This window comes from Oxyura jamaicensis, chromosome 20 (assembly GCF_011077185.1).
Source record: "Oxyura jamaicensis isolate SHBP4307 breed ruddy duck chromosome 20, BPBGC_Ojam_1.0, whole genome shotgun sequence".
Lineage (NCBI taxonomy): Eukaryota > Metazoa > Chordata > Aves > Anseriformes > Anatidae > Oxyura > Oxyura jamaicensis.
The window spans coordinates 290,771-314,581 of NC_048912.1; the positions used below are offsets into that span (position 1 = coordinate 290,771).

Genomic DNA, 23,811 nt, shown 5'->3' on the forward strand with positions numbered 1-23,811 from the left:
GATAAATTAGGTCCTTCCCATCATGTGTCAAGTCCAATCTGAGCCATGGTTATGGTCTCAGGGTCTCTCTCTGTCTGCTCCATCTCTCCCTTTCTGCTTCTTCCTCCTGTCTGTTAGTCTCCTCTTAGCCCTGGCCTGACCTCTCCCTCTGCTTTCTGCTCTTCGATTCTCTGTCTGTGGTTGCTTCACAGCTGGTGGGTCTCTGTGGCTGCAGCATGCTGTGGGAGAGGATTTGGGCTCTGAGCCTCAAGGAGCTCAAATCCTCTGTGCCCTGCATGTTTTCCCCTTGTTTGGATACTGCGAGGTGGCGCTAGCCCCGTGGCAGTGGGCAGGGATTTCTGTGGAACAGCACCATGTCTCACCACCTGGTCCTGTGAGCTGTGGCCAGGTGCTGCAGTGGTTCTGGTGTTTTCACAGCTGTGGGTGCTTAGAGATGAGTGACACCAGGGTGGGAGAGGTGTCTGCCAGCCGATCTGCTGTGCTGGGAGGAAAGGAGGGCTCCTAGCAGGGGCAGGGGTCCAATGCTGCTGGGGAAAAGCCACGTCAGCCCTCAGGAGCCGTGCTGGACTGTGCAGAGGGCTGTCCACAGGGCTTTGAGTCTGAAGTGTTCCCACATTTACAAAGGGCACAAGGAAAAAGCTCATCTGGTGTGACCCACTGGGAGCTGTGGGCCTGGCTTGTCCATGTCTGCTCTCCTGGGGTCAGAGAGTTAATTAAGGGTTCAAATATCCAAATTAGGGTCAAAACATACTGAGCATGAGGGGCTTACTGTTCAGAGAACTGTGGGATGAAGGCTTTGACCTTGGTCTGTCCTGCTACCTCTTGCTGGTTGGGGAGCAGCCCGAGCCTTTCTCCAATGTGTCCCCAGCTGTAACCACGCTCTTGCCACCTCCAGGGCACTGAAGTTCCACTGTATTTTGCAGGATCCGTACCTAGACAGTGTGTGCACCCTGTACGATGTCCATCCTTATACAGCAGGTCATGCAGTTCTGTTTGAGATGCTCACACTTGTGCATGATGTCTGTGGTCCTTTTGCATTGCGGGCTTCTGTGTCTCAGTGGGGCAAGGTCCCCCTGCCCTGCTTACCAAGTTCCCTGGGCTCTGTGACCTGCTCCAGGCAGAAAGTCCCTGCTGTCTGTGCTGTTCCATGCTGTTTACAGGGTGGAGGAGACCCCGTATGAGGCCCAAATTGTCACAAGCCAGCAGCACGTGCACCAGCTGGGAGGAATGATGCCTTTGAGTGGCGTGAGGGAGCAGAGCAGCTGCTGGCGGGACACATTGCAGCGCTGCACGGGAGGGCCTGGTGTCCCCCTGCACCCTGCTGCAGGGAGGCAGCATCTGTCTGGGGAGCAGGGCTGGGGAAACCTGTGTGGGGATCACCTGGGGCTGCTGGGGCTGCAGGGCTGCACTGTGGTCCTGGTCAGGGATCAAAGGCAAATTTCATTACCAGGAGAGTTCACAGCAAAAATGAGCTCCCCTCCTGCTAGTCTTCTCAGAAGGTGTAAAAGGTGTTTGTGTTATGTGCTCTGTGTGGCACAGATGTCAACGTGTGCATCAGGGCCTTACAGTTTTGGTACAAACAGGATGGTGCTGGCTGAGGATGTACTGCTGACAGGCAGTGTCATCTGAGTCTCTTCAACGCCCCAGAACTATCTGGTCACACTCTTCTTACCATCAAAAGTCTTCAAGCAACCACCCATGCTGGTGATGGTGGGGAAATCTTCGTGTTAAAGCCTGTTTCTCTGATATGCTGCCAGCATCCAACTGGCTTACCCTCAGGGCTGCAGCCTGGTTCCTGCCCTTTTGTTTCCCCCTAAGGTGAATGCTCCTGGGGAAGGAGCACGAGGTCCTGATGGTGGAGAACTGTGAGTTTCACACAGTGGGCACTCTGGGGAGCTTGCCCTACTGGCTGCTGGCAGACAGGGCTGAGCAGGGTTTTCTGCTTCTGCCTTTGGTGCAGTCAGGCTCTAGCTGGCCAGACTGTGGGTAGGTGCCCACCCCTGAGAGCTGAGGCCTGCCTGGGGTCTGCTGGCATATCTCCAGACTTTATCTGCCTTGTTCTTCTCGTCGGGCTCCTGATGGCCTGGAGTGCTCTGAAGTTTTCGTCGGCATTTGTACAAACTGGTGGCTGCTCCCTGAGCACTGCTCTTCCAAGGCTGCTTGGGTGCTGCTGTTGGTGCCTGGCAAGCATTGCCCAGCCCCTGCTGTCAGACTGCCTGCCTGCCCCAGTTGGCTGGACAACCCCGGCTGCCAGAAACAGGAGCAAAAAGGCCAAGCTTTGAGGAGCTACGGCTGAGAGGTGATCACCTCTGGTGTGGGACCTGTCTACTGGGTGCTGCTGTGTGGCCATGGTTCATGGCAAGGCAGGAGCAGAGTGCTGCGTTGTTTGGGGGGTGCTGGGTCCATGGGCTGCGATTCTGCAGTCGTGTCCTCCCTGGTCCTCCTGCTGAGCAGTTATACCACCTGCTTATTATACCACTTTTTGCTACATGAGAGCAGCCAGAGGCCTGGCACTGAAAGCTGCCCCTCTCTGAACTATTGGGTGCTCTCCGTGAGCCCCCAGCCTGCTGCAGCATGGCCCCGCAGCTACTGCTTCCCTGCAAGAGTGAGTGTGGCACAAGGGCAGGGGCAAGCGCAGCCCCCATGTTGCCATCCCCCCCATGGGCTGCTCAGGTCAGGGGTGCTGGGCGCTACCTGGGCTGTCCCACAGCAGCTCTGCCATGCGCCCGCTTGTGCTTTAGGGTTTCCTGCTGCTCACTGAAAGCAGTATCCATCCTCTGCTGCAGTGATGTTTGCGCTATGCTTTAATGGATACTCAGGCACTCTGTGCTCTTGGGTGCCATGGGGGTGCAATACACATGTGGTGCAGTAACTGGCTCCAGTAGTGTGGTGTTTTTCCTCCCTGGGGAGGCAGAGTGGGACAAGGAGCCACATGTCCCATAAGCAGAGATATGCTGGATGTCACTCTAAGCTCTTTGGTGTGGACAGGGCTGATGAAAAAGCTTCTGTTCAGCTTTTGCTGTCAGTACATCTTTGATCTGACTGCTGATGTGGGGTACTTGGATATCACATTTCAGAGGTAGCATGGTATTTTCTGCCCTGCAACCTAAGAGACCTGGATGATGCCCAGAAGTGCCACAGTGACTCAGAATGAAACTGTACAGCAGGCCCAGCTCCTTGATGAAAACCCTGCATAGGAGCTGAGTGGCGGAGCTCCTTCCTGGCTGGTGTGTGTATGGGAAGGATGCTGGAATGATTGCAGCCTGTCCTCCTGTGCTTGGCCTGGGATGAGTCAGATATTTGCAGGTGAGAGAGGCTGAGCACTAGGAGGGAGGCAGACAGGGCTGGCATAATCTTCCGTACGGGGTCTGTGCTGTGCTGAGGGCTGCAGTGCAGGTGCAGAGCTCCTGGTGATGTGGGAGCCCAGCCTGGGGGAGCCTGAGCACTGCGGGGGGGGCGGGGAGGGAGCAGGGAGATCCCCGGCTGGCAGGGCCAAAGGCAGCCCAGTTCCCAGCTCTGCTGCGGCTGCAGTACACATCAATCAATGCGCGGGGGTGTTGGAGTTGAGGAAGCGCCTGCTCTGCAGAAAGCACTCCCTTATGCACGGCATCAGCCCGGCGGAGAGGAGCTGTTCTGGCAGCATGGGGACTGGGAGCTTGCACCAAGGTAGGACCTGCCCCGCTATGCAGAAGGCAGCTGTGCAGGATGCTCTGTGGTGCTGCAGGCTGCCCAGGGCCGTCTGGACCTGGCTGCTTCCCTGCAGGCAGCTGCAGCACCTGGGCTTTCAGCAGTAACGCCTGCCCAGCAGAGTAGCAGTCTGGGTGCGCTGTGGGCCCTAGAGACTGGGCAGGGGGAGAGGGGGCGGGCAATTTTCCAGCTGGGGATCAGGGTGTGGCCATGCAGGTCTCTGTCCCTTCCAGCCCTGCAGGAGGAGTGGTGTTCGCTCTTCAGGAGCTGGGAGCACCCCATGTTCCTGACCTCCTCACGCTTCTGTCACCAGGGCAGCTGGTAGGAATTTTTGGCCTTGTTGCAAGGCCTGTGGCAGAACTGTATGTGAGAGGGCTCTCTGCCTGCAAACACGGTGCTCTGGGCTGCTCCCACAGTGCAGGGGGCTAGCCATGCACAGGTGGAGCCGGTCTGGCGTTTGCGAGCCTCCCAGCTGCCTCCAGGACCAGGCTGGGTGACAGCTTGGTGCCAGGTGCTGGACTTGGGTGCTGTGTAGTGCCAGGGCTCTGGGGGATCTGTGTCCTCCTCCTGCTTTTACCTGTCCCTGGAGGATACCCAGCCTCCCTGCTGGGATGGCTGGGCACACGTTCCCTTGGGCTCCTCTCTGATTTTTCCAGGATGACTGGAAGGCACTGCCTATACTCCTTACCACACCTGAGGCCTGCCAGTATACCTGCATGGCTGTTGCGGGCCTGGCAAGCTCCTCAGCTCCTCTGAGGGCTGGAGTCAGCTCTGGAAAGCTGCTGCCTGTGTCTGAGAGGTCGGTGAGGTAGCTGGGTCCCCACATGTGGAGTCGCAAGGCTGCCACCTCCCTTGTGGTGCTCCCCACACTGGTGCTGTTTTGCTGGGAGCACCCCATCTCCAGCAGGCCTGGGGCCAGGGTCTGTCCTGGGGCCAGGGTCTGTCCTGCGGCATGGCAGCAGGTTTTGCTGCCCGGAGCAGCCTTGTGAGGCCCTTGGTAGCTGCTGTATGCAGTGGTGAGGGAGAAGGGCACCACCCGGTTGTTGTCCAGCTCTGAGCACCCTGGTTACTCTGAGGTTTGGGAAGTGTGTGCAGGCATTCCGTCCTGCACAGGGGGCTTTGCAGGAATACATCTGTGATGCTTCAGAAACAGAAATCTCCACCCCCAGCTTCTGCATAGGCAGCATCCTCAAGGAAGGGAAAGGAGAGGATGGCTAAGCCCAGGAGCAAAGAGGGATGCTCAGCCTCTAAAGCTAACCCAGCAGAACAGAGTGAATGGGAAGGTGGAAGCGAAAAGCAGGATCAGGCAAAACCCTGTTTGTTTGGAGGCAGCAGGGAAGGCGGAAGCTCTGGGAGGGAAGTGCTGCGGAGGCTCAAGCTGTGATGTGCTGGGAAATTGTGGGGGCAGAGCTTCTGGGAAATCCATGAATCCACACACCAGCTTGAAGGGGGGTGAGGAGGAAAACACCAAGAAAAAGAGAAGAGGAGGAGATTATGGGAGATCATAGGCATTGCAGGCAGGTCCACCTGTGATCCCATTAAGGCTTTTTTGCCATTCTGGTGTGCCTGTCTCTGCAGCTTGGAGCTCTGACCAGCTCCAGCTGTGTGACCTCAAGTTCGCCATGCTGTGAATATCCTCCAGCTGATTTTGTATCAAGTTTCAGTGTTAGTGAGCCAACTGTTTCCAAAAATCGGGTTTGGGGAAACCAGCTGTGTGTGGCATGCAGTCCTGTGGCCTGCAAGTGCGGAGGAGTCTTCCAGCAAGCTCCATGTCCCTGCTGCCAGCCATGGGGTTGGGAGGGTGGGCAGAGGAAGGGGCTGGGAGGATGGTACCCATCCCCTCCTGCCCATCCTGCCTTGACTGCTGCTGGCCTTGGCACAAGAGCTGGGGAGCAGGGGGGCAGCAGGGGTGTCTGGAGCAAGGTGGGCAGAGCCTGCGACGGGTTGGGACAGAGCAAAGGGGGGTGCTGGGAGTAAACAACAGCTGGTCTGTGTGAGAAGGGCAGGGGTGAGGTGCTGGGTTGAGGGTGCAGGCAGAGTGCAGGGACTGGTGCTCTGGGGCAACACGTCCCTGCACTGGAGTGGGATCTGCAGTCCCAGCAGTGCTCAGCATCAGCAGAGCTTGGTGGAAGCCACTGGCAAAGTCACCACTGAGTGCCAGCCTGCACCATGGCATGCCACCGGCCCTAGTAATGCTCTGGCCTCGGTCCCAGCAGTGCAGCAGTGGCCTTGTGAAGTCAGAACCTGCTTGCAGCTGGCTCCAGGGGTGCTGTGGTTTTGTCAGCAGAACTGGAAGGGGAATAGTGGAGTTAATCTTGCCTGTGCAGATTGACTTTGAAATGGAAATTGTGACGCTGCCAGGTGGTGGGACAGGAGTGCTGAGGAGGTGCAGGGTGGCAGCCTCTGGCACTGGTGGCTCATCCCACACACCAGAGGGTCTGTGCTGGGCATGGCTTTGCTCCAGGGGGATGCACGAGGAGTGACACTGGGAGCCAGGGACAGCGACAGGACAGGATGGGCAGGCTGCTTACCCTGGAGGTTTGGATCCTGTCCTGCTCCTGCTGTAGGCAATGTTTAGAAAAAAATTGAACGGTTTGGGACAGCATTTCCACTGGTCTCAGACAGTTTAGCTGCACTTGTGCTCTAAACCTCTCCTGTCAGTTTGTGGTGCCAAATGTATGTTAGGTTGTAGCAAGCTGCCAAAAGGGTGGTTTATGTCCTTTTCATATTACACCCATGGCTCTCCACATCAGGGGTTTCCTGTGCAGAGATGCTGAACTTTTTTTCTGCAAGGGGAGGTGGCAGAAGCTGAATTTTGCATCTGAAAAGCAGTGTTAGACGGCAAGCAATGCACAACCAGCTTCTTGCTGTCTGGAAGTGTGTTTTCCATCTTTGAAGCTCAGATCATTCCTGCTTAAGTCACAGAGATGCTCTGGTAATAAACATCCTCTGGTTTTGGAGCTCTTGAGTGATGCAGCAAAATCCTTGGGGAAAATGAGCTGACTAGGCTCCCTGGGGGGAAGAAGGGGCTGGAACTGCTTGTTAACAATGAGCTGGGAGCGTGGGCCATGTTCGTCTGCATGGAGGATGGCTGGGAGACATGATGCTGTGGTGGGAAGCCAGTCTGTGTCCCTGAGTACTGTGGGGACAGTCAGTGCACTGGTGTTCCTGCCTTCCTTGGAAGCCTTCTCCTGTGGCTGGGCCTCCAGCTGTTTGATGGAGTGCTGGGGGTGCTGGAGGGTGTCAGCGTTCTGCACAGGAAGGAGCCAGGCTGAGGCTGACTCCCAGTGCCCAGCCAGCCCTGACCATCCCTGGCCCCTGCTTCTGCATTCCCCGTGCCCCTTTTGCCTTGGGGTGACCCTGGGGATGTGTTCAGCTGGGCTGGTGAAACAGGGCACACAGCTTGGGCTGTGGAGGAGACTGTGTCTCAACTTGGGCACTGGCTGGTGCTGGTGCTGCCCAAGAAAAGCTCCAGAAAGCTCATTAGTTATGAGCTATGAGTTATGAACTTGCCAGCCGTGATGCCCTTCCAAGCGACAGCTCAGCCTTTTACTCCCTAGCAGCACTGAGCTGCAGCTGATGCAGTGAGCCCACAGCTTCTGCAGTGTGCAGCTGGTTCTGAGCCTTGACATGAGAGCACTGAGGGGCCCCACGTGGCCTCCTGGGCGCTCACAGGGATGGGCTTGATAGGCCCTTGCCATGTCCCTGCTGGGTATTGGTGCTTGGATTGCTCTGCACCCATGCTAAGCCTTAGCTTCCTGCTGTGTCCCAGGGATGCAGGTGCTGGTGCTGCCAAGGAGCCAGGTGGCACCTAAATCCAGGAGGGGGAACGGCCCGTGGGAGTGAGCTGTGCTGCGACTGGTGAGAGGGGGCTAAGGGGGGTGGCAGAGGGCAGGAGAACATAGGGTAGGATGTGAGTGAGGAGGTTAAATGTATCTGGGGCCACATTAGTCCCCTTCCTTAGAGCTCAGTGCTTCTGGCAACATTACACGTTGGCTCAGCCACCCTGAAGCTTCTGCATTGTGCTCTCTCCTGCTGCAGCAGGTCCCCGTACCTTATAGCCCAAAGCACGGGGCCCCTGGAGCTCCTTCTCCAGGTGAGTACTGCATGCACTTATGCAGGTGTGCAATGAGAGTGGCAAAGAAGCCCCAGCCTGCCACCTTTGGGTGAAACCAATCCAGTCATAGCGGAGGTGTTTCCATGGGGATTGACATGTTGAAGTGGGGACACATACTTCATTTGTAAGAAACTTCAGAAACTTTAAGTGAAAAATTTAGGGTGGCCCAAAGTGACTATTGCTATTTAGAGATTCCACGTTAATTTAAAAAATCACACATCAAGAAGCATTTTGAAGTGTTTCATGCACCCATTTGAAGTGGGAGCGTGTAACTTTTATCTGAAGTTGAAAAGCAGCAGCCCTCCATCCCATTTCCTCCATGGAAAAAATAAACCAGTGCTGTCCTTCAGAATATTCTCATGCCCTTGGCTGAGCACTTGGGGTTGTCAGGCGAGCGGGTGTTTCTCAGGAGACAGAGGCAGGTCCGTCCTGGCTCTCCCTGGCCATGTACACATGGGGCTGGGCACTCCGTGCCTCTTGGGACAGGGGCAAGGGAGAAATTCCAGCTCTTTTGGTGTAAACTGAGTCACTCTGTGGTGACCTCAGGCATTGCCAGCTGTGCCACATGCCATTGGGGCTGGGCTGCCACAGCTGCTGGCTGGGCAGGCATGCTTCTTTTCTGCCTCTCCCCTACCACAAGCCAGGTGTAAGCAGTACTTCTGGATGACATTTCACAACTCCCCTCTCTGCTGAGGGCACCCGAAAGATGCAATGTGAGATGCTTGGGGGTTTCTTGCTGATGGCTAGCTGAACTCTACCATGCCATGCTCCCATTCCCCCTCATCAAAGGAACGGGGGAGAAAATATGATGGGGGAAAAAAAAAGGCTCAGGGGTTGAGATAGGCATAGTTAAAAGGAAAAGAATAAAAAGCAGTAAAGGCCACACAGAAGCAAAGAGATAAAACAATCATCCTCTACTTCCCATCAGCAAGTGATGTGCAGCCACGCCTTGGGAAACAGGGCCTCAGCACACGTAGCAGCAGTGGCTCGGGAGGACAGACGCTTTCGTAAGGAGAGCTCCCCCCTTCTCCTCCCCTTTCCCCAGCTCTTGTTGCTGAGCCTGTTACCACACGTTGTGGAACATGCCTTTGGTGGGTCCCAGCCAGCTGCCCTGGCCACATCCCCTCCCCACCACTTGCCCACCCCCAGCCTCCTGGCGGTGGGGGCTGGAGGCAGCCCTGACGCTGCGCCCGCACAGGGCAAAACGCCGGTGCTGTGTCAGTGCTGTCCTGGCTATGGGCTGCCATGAGGAAAGGGAACTCCGACCCAGGCAGATGCAGCAGTCTTTTTCCTACTGTCATAGGTGGTGGTCCTGACCTTGGCTCTTGCTCTCATATCTGCTAGAACATTTGGGTAGTCAGAACTGACAGGAGGTGACAGTGGTGGGATGCAATGTCACCAAGCAAATTCTCTAGCCCCTGGGCAGGCTTGAAGCCATGCTGCGAGCTCATCTCTGCATTAGCACAGGCAAGCACTGCTAGGGTATGAGCAGCCCAAGTGGCAGAAGGGTGATGGGTACAAAGCGTGCTCGATGTCCTGTGGGAGCGGGGGCCATCCCCAGGAGCCCCCACCAACCCCATGGCTGCCCACACCTGCCCTGCAGCCTCAAGCCATGTGCTCAGACTGCCCGTGCAAGAAGTGAGCATAGGGGCTGCCTCATCTACTGCCACTGTGCCTTGTACTGCCCTGGTGAGGGCTTGTTAGAGGCATTGGCAGAAGCCAAAAGCGGGACTCTGTGCCTTGGTTTCTCCACTTCATACTCTGAACAGTGAGGCCTGGCTAGAGTTGCCCACGCCAGCAGGTATACTCTATTGTTTGTGCTTTCCTGCATTTAGTACAACTTTTTTGGGGAAGGAGATAGTGTGCTGCAAGCATAATGTGCATAAAGGACAAGGTAAAGGGCACCATTTCAAAATATGTTACTCAGCACCCCAGTGAGGGACAGTAAGCACTGAAGTTGCCTTCCCCTGTGTTCCTGGCCCTAGTTTTGTTTTTGCATCTTGTACAGGATGGACAGCTGGAGCTGGAGGCAGGTTTTGTCCCGCCTACTGTGCAGGGTTCAGCCTTACTGGGTTCCCACAGTCAGTATGCTGGGCTAGTGGGAATACAGAGGGGAGAAAACAGCCATCCTAGATGCACTATGTAGAGTTGTCTTTGCTTGCAAATTCCTGTGTTAATGCAGCATTTTAACCTGACTCAAAGCCTGATTTTTTTCTTCCCAGAATAAAATCTTTCATTGGTTTTATATATATATATATATATATTCTGTGTATAAATATTTATCCATATTTATGTAGGAGATATATATACATAAATTCTGCTGCAGTTACCAAAGGCCCTAGAGCTGGGATACAGCTCCAGCTCTGTGAGTACAGTGCTAGGGAGGGAACCTGGTGTCCTGCCTGCCCCCATGCACCCTGCCTGCCCTGCTGCACACAGCTCCCCAGCAGGCTTCAGCTGCCATTGGGTTGAGGTGCTGCCATCCCTCTCCATGCCTCAGCCTCAGGCTGCTGCAGGGTTGGAGGCTGAACACTTTCTCATCCATGGCTGGCAGGGCGGAATGCACATAGCAGTCTGTGTTAGGGCATCTCAATGCTAGGGACTTAAGGTCCACATGGGTGCAGGGAGCAGGGTTGCTGGTGTGACGCTTTCTGTCTCTCTGTCTCAGTTCCAGGTCAGGGTGACGAGCAGCCATGACAACAGAGACAGGTCCCGATTCGGAGGTGAAGAACGCGCAGGAGGAGGCCCCACAGCAGCAGCTGGAGGTGGCCACCCACGGTCCCACTGCTGTGGCTGCCAGCCGGGAAGCTGAGGCCAACGAGAAGCCTGGGGCACAGCCTGACGCCCGAAACATGGAGCTGGTGAGTAGGCAAGGGACAGGAGCTGTGGCCCAGGTGGCACAGCAAGGGAAAGACTGTGGGTCTGGATGACCATCAGGCCTTCAGTCATTGCCAGCAGCTCCTGGCATGAGACCCATACTTCGGAGCAGGGCAGAGCCTGGCACTCAGCTCGTCCAGCCCCCAAGCTTGCTGCCGCAGAGAGGAGGTGGCCCCAGCTGCTCTGTGACAGACCCTATGTAAGCACTGCTTTCTGCAGGGCCATTAGCTGTGCTGTGGCTTTGCAGCCTCTTGACTTCCCTGGGGATCAGGTGTGCCCCCTGGCACAGGGCAGAGGCCCTGCCTGCTGAGCGTGGGTTTGGCACAGCCACTTTTCCCAAGCTCTGCACTGCGGTTCCCTTCCTGAGCAAGGCAGCCGGGGCAGCCTGGGCATGTATGTGTGGAAGCCCTGCACGCCTGGTGCAGTGCATGGGCTCTGCTGGCTGCCTCATGGCTGCCTGCACCAGCCTGTGCAGAGCAGTAGTGCCTATGCACAGGGAAAAAAAAAAAAAAAAAAAAAAAAAAAAAAAAAAAAGAAGGTCCAAGGTGCTGATAGTGGCTAGAAATGGCACTGCTGCTTCATGCAGATCCTGGGCAGGAGAAGGAAGCAGGTGGCCAAGCGTCCCAGCAGCTGAACTGCCCCAGCAGGGCTGGGAGCAACTGTGATACCCTCAAGAGCTGCCACCAGGCAGGGGAGCCTCAGCTTCATGCTGCTGCCAGTGCTTCCAGCAGCCACGGAGCTGCCTCAGCCCTGCTAGGAGTCAGCCAGATAGGGAGGTCTCAGCTGTTGAACCAACACCAGGCCCACAGGCATTCTTTTTGCAGGGTCACTCTTCCAACTGTGACTGTGGCAATAGTGGGGGGTGAGGGTTCGGGGTGAGCACCTAGCTGTGGGATCCTGCATTGCTAAGGGGCAGAGGCAGCGCTGGCCTCCTCTGCTGGCCTTGCGAGGGCTCCCATCCTGGCAGCAGTGCCAAGTAACTGTGCATATCTCACCCTCCAGGGCACAGACTTGGAGGAAAAGGACTACAGTGAGACTGATGGGCTCTCTGATAAAACAACGCCCAGCAAGACCCAGAAGTCACCACAGAAAATTAACAAGAAAATCAAGAGTGCCCTCTGCAGAGTGACCCTGCTTGATGCCTCTGAGTATGAGTGCGAAGTGGAGGTGAGTCAGAGGAGTGCACCGGAGCTGAGCAGGGGACACATCTCAGCCTAGGAACCCTGCACAGCCTACAGCTGGCCTCCAGCAAGTCCTTGATGTCAGGGCTGTTCCAAGGACAGCTTTGGAGTACTTCTCATACAGACAAAATGATCCGTAGAAACGACCGTTTAAGTTGGAATTTCAAAACAAACAAAAAGTCTGGAAAGATAGACCATAGCAGGAAATTTCAGCTTAGAGAGTCCAAATTTGTTAGCTACTCACTATGGAAAACAGAGTGTAGAAAGCAGAAGCTTAATAGATGGAGATAAAGCTCTGCATGAAAATATGTGCATGACACATATGTATGCCAGCATTTCTGTTGACACCTCAGGAGCACAGCGTGTTTGCTGTCCCACGTGCCAAGGCAGAGGATGTGTGTGCATGTGTTTGTGCAAAGAGGCCAACATGTGCAGATACACATGGCTCCCCGAGATGGGTTTGCATGTGTGCAGACAGACCCACATGGGTTTTGGCAGCATTACAAACTGCACCTCACCCCATTCTCCCTGTTTTCATCCCTTGTGTCCTTCCCCATAAAACTGGCAGGCTAGGGACCATATGGGACGTGTGCTGAAGCCTGGCAGCAGTGCATGTGTGTAAGTAAAGGTGATACACATGCATGTCCTTGTCGATGCACCCTCATGTGCGTTGGCAGAGCAGCGGGCCTGGGCACCTTGCTGTGGGTGTGTGGGCTGCTCGCTATTTGTGCAGTGTCACAAGCGTGCAATGCGAGTGTGGGCAGCGTATGCTTCCCTGGTAGTGGCTGTTGTTGCAGGAAGGAACAGAAGGGACTGGCGCCTGCCAGCGGCCACCTTGTCAGCACAAGGTTAGGAGACACCTAGAATTAAATCAAGCCCAGAGTTTGGGCTGGGGTGTGGGCTCTGTGAACCCACTGTGGGGAAGAGGCAGCTCGGAGAAGGGTTGTGAGCCAGGCATGTACAATTCCTGCACTTGCTTCTGTCTCCTGCCTGCATTCGAGGAGGCAGCACGTCTCTGACCTGCAGCATTTTCCTGGTCAGAGGGACATTTCTGAGAAACTTTACTTAAAAATGCAGAAGTTGAGACTGTTCAGAAGCAGAGATCCTGGAGCCTTTGTCAGGGAGACCTTTGCTGCTGGTAAGTGGGTGGAGGGGTTTTTGTTTTCAGCAGGGTGGCAACAGCTCAGACTGTGCACAGCAGACCTGCATCTGTATGCAGGTCCTGGTTCCACGAGGTCTCTGCTGCACAGGATTAATGAACATAAGGAACGCTCCTGCTCTCTGTGGCTGCACAGGAATAGTGAATGCCCCAAGGCAGCTGGCGGGGGAGGTCTGGCCTCTGGGTTCCAGCACCAGCAGTGGTGCCTTTGATCTCTGGGCTCCAGCAGCCCTTACTGTCACTTTAGTGGTAAAGTCTGTCACAGAGAGCTTTAGTGGCTGTGGAAAGATGGATTGTCATGAAGATGAAAGTCTCTCCCAACAATGTAACCAGAGCCGAGTGCTCCTGTGACTGCATTGGGCTCATGGGGCAAAGGAGTGACTTCGGTCAGCCCTGAAGCAGCATGTGGTGGTATCATCCTTCCCCAGATCCCCATTCTCATTTGCCAAGCAAAACCTGCATGCAAACACAAATCTGGGATGTACAATGGCTGGCTGCTTTGTTAGCAGAACAATGATTCTCAACAAGCTTAGGAAAAGCAGAGCATTACAGTCCCAGCCCCCCCCTAGGCTTTGTTTCTAGTCTGGTTCTGTTCCCAGTGCTTGGTGTTGGCAGTGAGCTGGGGCATGCAGGGCTTTATTCACAATGAGGTCAAGTTCTCTGTTGTTGCAGTGCAGAGGACAGGGTTGACTCAGCAAACACAGAGCTCCTGCTCTCTAAATATGTAATTTGGGGTATAGGGGAGAGGAGGAGGAATTGTTTAGCGCAGAAAGGCTTGTGCTGAATTTCTTCTTTCTCTCTTCTGGGCCCCATGGAAATAGTTTTGCCTTGTCTGCACACAGAGGATGTTAATTCTTAATTCTGTAAAAATCAAAAAGTGAGATCAAACCATTTGGTGTTATACCCCTCAGTGTGCTGTGTGCTGAACCCCTGCTGTGGAAATCTAGGTTAGCTGGAAGGGAAGGATACAGAAAGGGTATGTCAGGAACTGATGGGGTCTGGAGGAGATTTGGATGTCAGGAGGAGCTCAGGGCTGGGGTCTGGCAGCAGTGAGATATTGTAGTTGTGCTGGTTTCTGTGAGAGTGGCTCCAGTGCTGTAGCGCTTGGTAGAGGTACTCATAGAAATGGGTACCTCAGAGAGGGTAGGTAAATCAGGAGCTCCTGGTCACAGAAGTCTGTAAATGTGTGAGAAACACGTGAGCCTCTCAGTGAGCAATCATGGGCCTCACTGCCTCCAGTAGTGAAGAGAAAATACACAAGGGAGTTCAAAGGACCAGTAATGAGGGCACCTTCCATCACAGCATGTGTCTTAGGCTCTTTGTGCTTCTCTTCCATCCTGCTGTGCTGTGGGGAGGGCGTTGGGAAGGAGCTTGGCCTACAGGCAGCAGCATCCACCACGAGGTCTGGGACATGTTTATCCCAGCTCTTCAGCAGAGGTGTCTGGTCTGGCTGCACCCTGCTCTGGTTTGGCACCACTGTCTCCTGGTGTGATGGGGGATGAGCCAGGTGGCTGCCGGGTGTCCCTGAGCCTGTGGGACCTGCCACAGGCTGCACCGTGGGCTGTGCGGCCCGGGGAGCACGTGGCACCCCGATGGGGTCTGTGGGCCCAGGCCAAGCACTGCCAGACAAGGGGGCTGCTCTCAAAGGCAGCTCCCAGCAGTTTTGTGTGGTGGCCTGGGGGGGGCAGGGCTGCCCTGATCCTGGGGCTGCTCCCAGCCAATACCGATGCAGGTGGGGATGGAGGTGTCTTGTGTCTGGTGGGCGCTGCCTTCGCCTGCTGGCTCTCTGGTGACACAAGGGAGCTGGTTCACCATGAGCCTCTCTGTATCTCCTGCAGAAGCATGCCCGAGGCCAGGTCCTCTTTGACATGGTGTGTGAGCACCTTAACCTCCTGGAGAAGGATTACTTTGGCCTCACCTTCTGTGACTCCGACAGCCAGAAGGTGAGCATGGGGGACCCCTCTACAGCCACCCCGCTGCTGAACAGGGTCCCCAGCCCCCTGACATGTTATCTCCTCCTTTCAGAACTGGCTGGACCCCTCCAAAGAGATCAAGAAGCAGATCCGCAGTAAGTGGTTGGAGAGGGCCGTTCCTCCCCAGTGCTGGGCTCCCAGACAGCTCGGCCCCAGCCACTTGTAACTTTGTGCACTTGGTGGGTTCCAGGTCCCCAGCTGATCACAGGACAGGGCAGGGATGTGGCTGGGGGTCTGGTGTTCCACGGAGTCGCACATGAGAAACCTGGAAGGTAGTGGCTGGAAATCAGGCCTTGTGCAGGTTCAGCTGCTGTGGCAGGGAGCCTCCCTGCTCATTGCCCCCTCCCTAGTGCACTGTCCCTGGCTGCTCAGTCCTTGTTGTGCCCTCCATCAGCTCATTTTAGTAGTGTGGCAGAAAATAATTGTCCTTTTCTGTCAGGTAAGTTAAATCAGCTGATGGGGCACTCCAACAAACTCAAGCACTGAGGCATGGTCAAGGCCAGGAACAGCCCAGCTTATTCAGGTGCCTGTTAGCCCTGCCCACCTCCTCTCCTGTTCGTGACAGGTGTGGGTATCACAGACCCCGTCTGTGCCTCTGGAGAGCATCTGAGACCTGGTCCCCGCCCTGGGTGCCATCTCCTCTTGCCCAGAGCAGGGAGGATGGGGATGGGTGGAGGTGGGGTGAGCTTACTGGAATGGGTACTGGAATGCAGGAGTGCCTTTGTCCAAGATGTTGCCTTGCTGCACCATGCACTGGAGTGGCAGAAGGGCTGTTGCCTATGATGTCACCTCACTGGGACATGTGAGGCTTTTGCTGTGGCAGTGTTAGTATCTGCATGGAGTGAGCTGAGCTAATGGGTCCCAAGATGTGATGCTTTTCTCTTCCCAGCTGTTTGGGGACATTTACCCAAATTGCACTGTTGTCCTGACAGCTGAGTGGCTAGAGCAGCTGGGAGCTGCACAACCTCTCAGGGGTTCATCTGCCTCATCGTAGCCTTTGGAGCTTCCTGACCCTGTGCCAGGCTTGGGTGGAGTCCTGGGACCCTTTAATAAATGCCTGGATGCTGTGTTCACTCCATGTGCAGGAGTGAGGGAGATTCCTGCAGGCAGCCAGTGTAGCCCCTGCCCTTACTCCTCCCTCCCTTTGCTAGGTGGACTCTGGAACTTCGCCTTCACTGTGAAGTTTTACCCTCCTGACCCTGCCCAGCTCACGGAGGACATCACAAGGTGAGGACTGCCCTTAGGAGCCTACGATGTGGTGTGCCCTTGGGCACAACTGCTGGAACAGCTTCCAAAGGGCCAGGTGGGAAGCATGAGGAGGGGCAGCACTCAGTCAGGACAGCAGCAGGGGTAGCCAGGGGAGTTGTCAGAGGCTTGCTGTCTTTCCTCTGTGAGTGGCATCTAAGTCACACAGAATGGGGCTGGGAAAGCATCTATAGGACTTGGCAGTCCCACAGAGAGTGGTACAGAGTGGGTGTTCTTTACATGCAGAGCCTCCACAGGGAGCCCCAGCCTGCTTCCAGTTCATATACCTCTGCCCTGCTCTTACCCTCTGTCCCCTTCTGCAGATACTACTTGTGCTTGCAGCTGCGTGCGGACATCATCACGGGGCGCCTCCCCTGCTCCTTTGTCACACACGCCCTGCTGGGCTCATATGCCGTGCAGGCTGAACTGGGCGACTACGATGCCGAGGAGCATGTGGGCAACTATGTCAGTGAGCTTCGCTTCGCCCCCAACCAGACACGGGAGCTGGAAGAGCGCATCATGGAACTGCACAAGACCTACCGGTGAGCTGCGGCAGGGGACAGGCTGTTGGTGAGGGAAGGCACTGGGGAGCTGGCCTGTGCCCTGTGGGGCGTCTGGCCATGTGTCTCCGTCTCTGTCTCTCTGCAGGGGCATGACTCCTGGGGAAGCGGAAATCCACTTCCTGGAGAATGCAAAGAAGCTTTCCATGTATGGGGTGGACCTGCACCATGCCAAGGTACTGGGCTGTGGGAGTGATGGCCAACGCCAAGCCTTATTCTGCCCTGATGCCAGCACACCTCTGGCACGTTGGGGCTTACAGTAGCTCCAGCTCCTGTTTCCTGCAGTTGGTGCAGCAATGAGAGAGAGAGAGTTTAAATGTGCAAGCTGCTTTGGGTGCCTGTTGAGCGCAAGAGCTGAACAGGGTTGGAACTGTTATTTTAGCAAGGGGAAGTGCCAAGTCGTGTCCCTGGGGAGGAACGAGCCCAGGCCCCAGGACATGCTAGGGGCACCTGGCTGGAAAGCAGCTGGGCAGGGAAGACCCTGAGGGTCCTGGGGGACAGCAAGTTGAACATTGATCAACATCGTGCTCTTGCAGCAGAGTATGCCAATAGTATTCTGGGCTGCATTAGGCAGAGCATTACCAGCAGGTCAAGGGAGGTGGTTCTTCCCCTCTGCTCAGCACTGATGAGGTCACACCTGGAGCCCTATGTCCAGTTCTGGGATCCCCAAGATGATGAAGAGACTGTCGCACCTCCCATATGAGGCAAGGCTGAGGGAGCTGGGACTGTTCAGCCCGAAGAAGAGAAGGCATCAATGTTTATAAATACCTGAAGGGAGGGTGCAGACAGGACAGAGCCAGGCTGTTTTCAGTGATGCTTAGGGACAGGACCAAAGGCAATAGGCACAAACTAAAACACAGGAGGTTACCTCCAAACATCAGGAAACACTTATTTACTATATGGGTGACCAAGCACTGTCACAGGTTGCCCAGAGAAGATGTGGAATCTCCCTCCTTGGAGGTATTTAAAGTCCATCTGGACATGGTTCTGTATTACTAGCTCTGGGTGGCCTTCCCTGAGCAGGGGGATTGAAACACATGGTCCCTTCCAACCTCAACCATCCTGTGATTCTGTGACCTCTGCCAGCTGGTCCCACTTAGCAGAGTGCTAGGCAGGAGGGAGCATGGCACTCCGGAATGGACTGGTCATTACTGGGCTGCTGAACCATCTCCTCCTGTCCCTCTTGCTTCCTCCAGGACTCAGAGGGCATCGACATCATGCTGGGCGTCTGTGCCAACGGCCTCCTCATCTACAGGGACCGGCTGAGGATCAACCGTTTTGCCTGGCCCAAGATCCTTAAAATTTCCTACAAGAGGAGCAACTTCTACATCAAAATCCGCCCTGGTGAGGTGAGTGCAATGGGCCCAGCGCAGCCTAAAGTGGAGGTGTGCAGGGTGGTCCTTTCCTAGCCTCATCTTCTGCCCCAGGAGTCCAAAGCTAATGGCCTCAGCTGGCCAAGAGAGGAAAGCTCCTGTGGTGAATGGAGGCTTTCAGCAAGTGCTTTCTTGTTTGCACTCTCATTTTCTCACTGACAAGTCTTTGGCCACAGCAGTTCTGCAGGCTCAGGGCACCCCACACTCCTTTTCCCATAAGCCAGACACTGTGACCCTGCTGGTAAAAGAAGGTGTCCCAGGAAGGGAATTTCAGGACCGTTTTTGATGTTTGTCTTCCATACTTTAAAAAAAAAAAGGGGGGGGGGGGGGCCAAGAGGCTTTTCCTTTGTTTTCTATCATTGTTTTCTGACTTTACTTTCACTCTCTTTACTTTTACTTACACTGATGGGAAAATGCATTTCCACCCACACATTTCCCAGTGGACAGTGCATCTGAGATGGAGAGAGAGACTCTCTCTAGCCAAAACAAGACATAAAAGTTTTATGTTTCTTGAGGGTGTTTTTCTAACACTGAAAATCCATTTACAGTTGAGGAAAGTGCTTAGGCCAAAAATCTAGGCAGTATGATCCTACCACCCAGTGGGGCTGGGCATGGAACTTTCCAGCATTGTTTTGAAAATGTTTTTGTGTCATGGCTCCTGCCAAGGCAACCTGAGGGCCTTGGCAAGGCAGGTCCCATCCCACTGTATCCTCTAGAGCAGGATCTGCCTGTAACAGCATATCTCTATCTCCCCCAAGTACGAGCAGTTTGAGAGCACCATTGGCTTCAAGCTGCCCAACCACCGCTCTGCCAAGCGTCTCTGGAAGGTCTGCATAGAGCATCACACCTTCTTCAGGTGAGGAGCCCTTCTCCAGGCCTCTGAGGCAGGAATGTTCCTGCCTCTGGCCCATTCCAGCATATTTGTGTGGGGAAGGGGAGCTCCTGCAGTGTCCCCAGCTGCCAGTGTTTCCTCCCTTTCCAGGCAGGATCTGGCTATCCTCCCACTCTGTGTGCGTGGGCTGTCCCCTGCCTTTTAGCCCCCTGGGTCTGGCTGGCCACTCTGCCTTTCATGCACAGGGAGGGAACAGCTCTGCCCCTCTGTCAGCCACAGACCTGCTGTGCCCCAGGCGTGGAGGCTCTGGTTTGTCCTCCTCATGTGTGGAGCCATCTCTGTTCTGTTGGCTACCCTGTGCTACTGCTGCCCAGGACCACTTGCTGGTTCAGTGCTCATCTTATGGCCCTAAATTCCCCCCATCACTCCTTTAGCCCTGCACTGTGGCTGGCCCCTCTCCTTCACCATGGTCTCAGCTCTGCTTTGCACACTGGTGTTGGGGGGCAGTGCTGGGGGGCATGGCTGGAACTCACCGATGCGACCCCACCCTTCCTATCCCCAGGCTGGTGTCCCCAGAGCCACCCCCGAAGGGCTTCCTGGTGATGGGCTCCAAGTTTCGCTACAGTGGGCGGACGCAGGCACAGACACGGCAGGCCAGCGCCCTCATTGACCGCCCAGCCCCCTTCTTTGAGCGCTCCTCCAGCAAACGGTACACCATGTCTCGCAGCCTTGATGGAGGTATGCCCCAAATTGGGGAGGGGGAGGGAGATTGGTCCGCTGGCGGGAGCAAGGAGGCCACTGTTCAGAGGGGTGCAGCCAGGGTCACTTCTGGAGGCTGTCCCTGACTAGATGCCCCTGGCCTGTCCCCACACCAAGTGGTGGCTCAAAACATGTGAGCAGCAGGGCCTCAGGCACAGCTGGCTCTGCTGAGCCAGGGCTGGGGTCTGGGCAGCCTGAGGATGGGGCTGTCCTCAGCTCCTTGTGCACAAAGCAGATGTGGAGGCCAGGTTGGTGCAGAGAGGGAGAAGTGGGCTGAACTTCGGGTCATCAGCACCACCAAGAAGCCCTAGGACACATCTTTCTTGTTTCAGACGGTCTTGGGGCTCCACAGCCACCATCTCCTAGCCAGACTGGGGTGGAGGGCTGGGGCATGTAGGGCTGGGAAAAAATGCTTGCTGCATGTGACCTGGGTTCTCCCTGCACACACAGAGTTCTCACGCCCAGCCTCCGTCAGTGAGAACCATGATGCTGGAGCAGAGGGTGAGAAGCAGGATGAGGATGGTGAATTTGGCAGTGGGAGACGGTCTGAGACAGAGGACGAGGAGGTGACTACCCCAACAAAGATCAAGGAGCTGAAGGTACAGACCTCGTGGGCAGAGGACCATGAGTTAGATGGGTGGGCTGGCCCGCGCCCACAGCAGACATGCAGCAGGCTGGGACACAGGCATCAGGGCTCTGTCTCCCTGTCTCAGGGCCATGCTACAGGTGGGAAGGATCACATCAGGGCAGAGTCATCTGGATCCCTTTCTCCACCAGGCAAGCCCAGTGCTTGGTATGACCCATCCTGCTTGGGGGCATGGCTCTTGGCCTCACCGCTGGACACAGCACTACCAGCAGCTCCAATTCCCCCAGCATCCTCCAGCTTTCCCCAGGGCTGGTCCCGCAGCAAAGCCCAGTCCCTAGGCAGGATTGGTCCCCAAGCAGGGCTGATCACGGGGCAGTTGGAAGGGCCAGGTGTGCCAGCAGTCACCACTATGCAAGCAAGGGGTTCCCTAGCCATGGGAAGCATGCTGGGCCCCTGCTCTCTTGGTACCCTGTAGTGCTGCACGGCCCTGCTTGGGCACCCCATGGCCGTGCCCACAGCCCCATTGGTGTGCAGCTATGGCCCTCTGCTCTCTGCCCTAGCCCTGGGTTGGCTCAGGATGGCCCAGCCTATCTCAGCCCTGTACTGAGCGGGGGTTCAGTCCTTCTGTGCTGATAACCAGTTCTGACTGGGGGCAGGGGGGCACAGCCGGGCCCTGTGCAGGCACCTGAATTCAACTTAACTGTGATGCTCTTGAGAAGTTTCCTCAACTGACCCTGCTGGTTACTTTTAACCCTCTCTTTGCTGCCAGCCGGAGCACGAAACAACCCCCAGGCACAAGCAGGAGGTATTCTCTCTCTGGAGTATCTTAGTTCTCATTGGTGCATCATATTGTCCATCCTTTTCAAAGCACCACTCTGTGTCACCCTATTTACTGGAATACAAGATGCACTGAGGTGGGGGGTTGGCCTGCTAGAGACACCCGATGAGCAGACAGCTGGGGATCTGCCCCAGAGCACACACAGCATCTTCTATCCCACTAAGTAAGGTAGTCCTAACTGTATGTGTGAGCAAGAGCCCTCCCAAGGCACAATGGCCAGGCCACCATGCCGAGTCCTTGGCCCATTGGGAAGACTTGGCTTCTGCTCATGTTACTGACTCCTCCATGTCCTCTCCTCATGTCTCCTCTCTGTCCAACCCTGTGGCCCTATCTCTCCCACTGAAGAGACAGCACTGGCACAGGCTGGCCCCATCGTTCCCACCTCCTGGCCTATGCTTTGTTTTTGGCTTTCCTGACTTGGGCTCTGCATCACGTGCCCTGCACAGAGGCTCGCTTTTCATGAAGCCCCTTGTTTCCTTTCTGCCCTGCCGGGAGCAAATGAGTCCCTGAGCATCCTTTGGCGCTGACCTGTCAGAGGCAGACACTGACATCCACCCCCATGCAGCGGAGGGGCTTCCTGACCAGCTGTGGCTGGCCTGACCAGGGTGAGCTATCACAGGCAGGAGGGGGGCTGTGTTCTCCCCTCACACAAATTACCTGTGTCTGCAGTGCTACCTCCATCAGAAATGGGCAGCAGAGATGTCCCGGGCCTGGGTCTGCTGATTCATCCCAGCCTAAAATTCACAGTTGCTCTGCAGGTTTCTCTTCTACTCACAGTGGGGTTCGGATCATCGCTGGACCAGTCAACAGAGGCCAGTGCAGCCCTAGCAGTGCTAGCCAAGTGGCCATGAGATGGGGCTTGCTGCACTCTCACTAGCAGCTCTTGGCATCCTGCTCAGCACAGCAGGGCAAACCCTGCTGGTGCAGTGGACACCATGGCTCCTGCAGGCTGGCATCTTGCCCCCCAGCCCAGCACTGGTCATGGTCCCTCCACTGTCTGCTTCATTGCTTACCCCTGCTGCATGTGCATGTGCTGCTCCCGCAGCCCTGTGCCCCCTGGCACTACCCTGAGCCTAGAGGTGGGCAAACCATGAAGCACATGCAAGTGGACAAGTGGACAGTTCGTTCATGAATTCTGCTGAGCCTTCTGGATCCGTATAATTTGTCTGGGCTTTTCATGGGACTCCTTTGGATCTCTGGGATTTCACTGAGCAGAGATATGGGGGAGGGGAGGTACTTCAGTTGACTCCTTTCGAACCTCAAACCAGGTTTGAGTTTGAAGCAGAAGCCGGGTTCTTGTTCGGAGCTAGTTTGCCCACCTCTGTGGCAGAACAAGGGGAGCCACCCTGGTGCCTGTAACATCACCAAAGGATTCTTTAACACCTAAATGTAACCTTGCACTTGAGCTCTCTGAGGTGTCCTCTTTCTACAGAAGGCAAGACCCAACCCCACCCCAGACTGCTGTTGGGCCCAAGCTGGTCCAAGTTGATGCAGGTTTGGATCCGTGTTGGTCATCTTTGACCAGCCATTGACCTCTTGCCCTTCAGCAGAAACCCACTTTGAAGGCACTCCTTCAGAAATGCCGATGGGTGACTCCCTGAAGCTCTTGCAGTTTCCTGCCTTGCTGGGACAGAGGCTCTTGGTACTTTTGTGCCTTGCATGTGAGAGCAACAGAGATGAGGTTGCTGATATTTCCAGTGGGCCCCTGTCCCTTGCTTGATCCCTAAGGAGAGCCCTCTCTCTTCCGTAGATGGTTCAGCTCACCCTCAGCAGGCCATGCTAGAGATGCCAAAGGGGCATATTGTGCCCTGCACAGAAGGAAGGCCACTGGGGGTGTTCCATTTCCTGCAATGGTCTTAGTGAGAACTGCAGCCCAGGATGCTCTTGTATGCTACTCATTTGGCTCTTGAGACCCTAAATTCAAGACCAGTGTAAAGCAGCCTCTCCCCAGTGTCCCTGAATGTCTCTTTTGCCTTGGCTAGTGCTTTAACCATGGTTACCTTCCTCTCTCCTTCCCCAAGTTTTTAGACAAGCCAGAAGACGTTTTGCTAAAGCATCAGGCCAGCATCAATGAGCTGAAACGGACGCTGAAGGAGCCCAACAGCAAGCTGGTTCACAGGGACCGGGACAGGAGGCTGCCTTCCTCACCAGCCTCTTCCTCGCCCAAGCATGAGGATGAAACACCAAAGGGAACCCCAGAAAAGGCCAACGAGGTTTGTTCTGCTGCTTATCTTTGGATGGGATCAAGCTTGTTCATGGGTGGTCTTCATCAGTTTCTGGGCTCCTGGTCTCTGCCTCTATCACAGCCCTGGGGAGAGCACGGTGGGAGCTATGTGTTGGGCACAGCGGGTAAAGCGAGGGAGTCTCTGTCCAGGCGGTTGTCTCTAAGTTTTGTGATGAGTTAACTGTTTCCTCTCTGCTGGTAGTGATCTCCCTTTATGCCCAGGCACTGCATGGGGTCAAACTTGTCCTTTTCAGGGGATGTGTTTGTTACCTGTGAGTTGGGCTGTGAGATTGGGCCTTTTTCACCCTTTATCCTATCAAGGCTCCTGCTTGTCAGCACCCTGTGCAAGTCTTGTCCAATGGGTATCCCCAGGAGTGCGGGGCTGGGCTCCTGCAGAGGT

General features: G+C 55.5%; 1 protein-coding gene across 13 annotated transcripts in view; it reads left to right on the forward strand.

The window, feature by feature from the left end:
* EPB41L1 (erythrocyte membrane protein band 4.1 like 1) overlaps positions 1-23,811 on the forward strand; it is a 72,139-nt gene that overhangs the window by 23,476 nt on the left and 24,852 nt on the right. For 10 of the 13 annotated variants that reach the window (XM_035344233.1, XM_035344238.1, XM_035344240.1 and 7 more), the window contains exons 2-14: positions 10,473-10,665; positions 11,684-11,848; positions 14,860-14,964; positions 15,047-15,089; positions 16,146-16,221; positions 16,563-16,781; positions 16,888-16,975; positions 17,996-18,148; positions 18,931-19,028; positions 19,567-19,742; positions 20,214-20,362; positions 21,119-21,154; positions 23,209-23,400. In XM_035344233.1, the coding sequence (XP_035200124.1) occupies positions 10,498-10,665; positions 11,684-11,848; positions 14,860-14,964; positions 15,047-15,089; positions 16,146-16,221; positions 16,563-16,781; positions 16,888-16,975; positions 17,996-18,148; positions 18,931-19,028; positions 19,567-19,742; positions 20,214-20,362; positions 21,119-21,154; positions 23,209-23,400 (1,668 nt within the window). In that variant the 5' untranslated portion in view covers positions 10,473-10,497. Of the gene's footprint in view, positions 1-3,539; positions 3,667-10,472; positions 10,666-11,683; positions 11,849-14,859; positions 14,965-15,046; positions 15,090-16,145; positions 16,222-16,562; positions 16,782-16,887; positions 16,976-17,995; positions 18,149-18,930; positions 19,029-19,566; positions 19,743-20,213; positions 20,363-21,118; positions 21,155-23,208; positions 23,401-23,811 lie in introns of those variants that run through there. The other 3 variants (XM_035344236.1, XM_035344245.1, XM_035344234.1) reach the window with 2 other exon arrangements.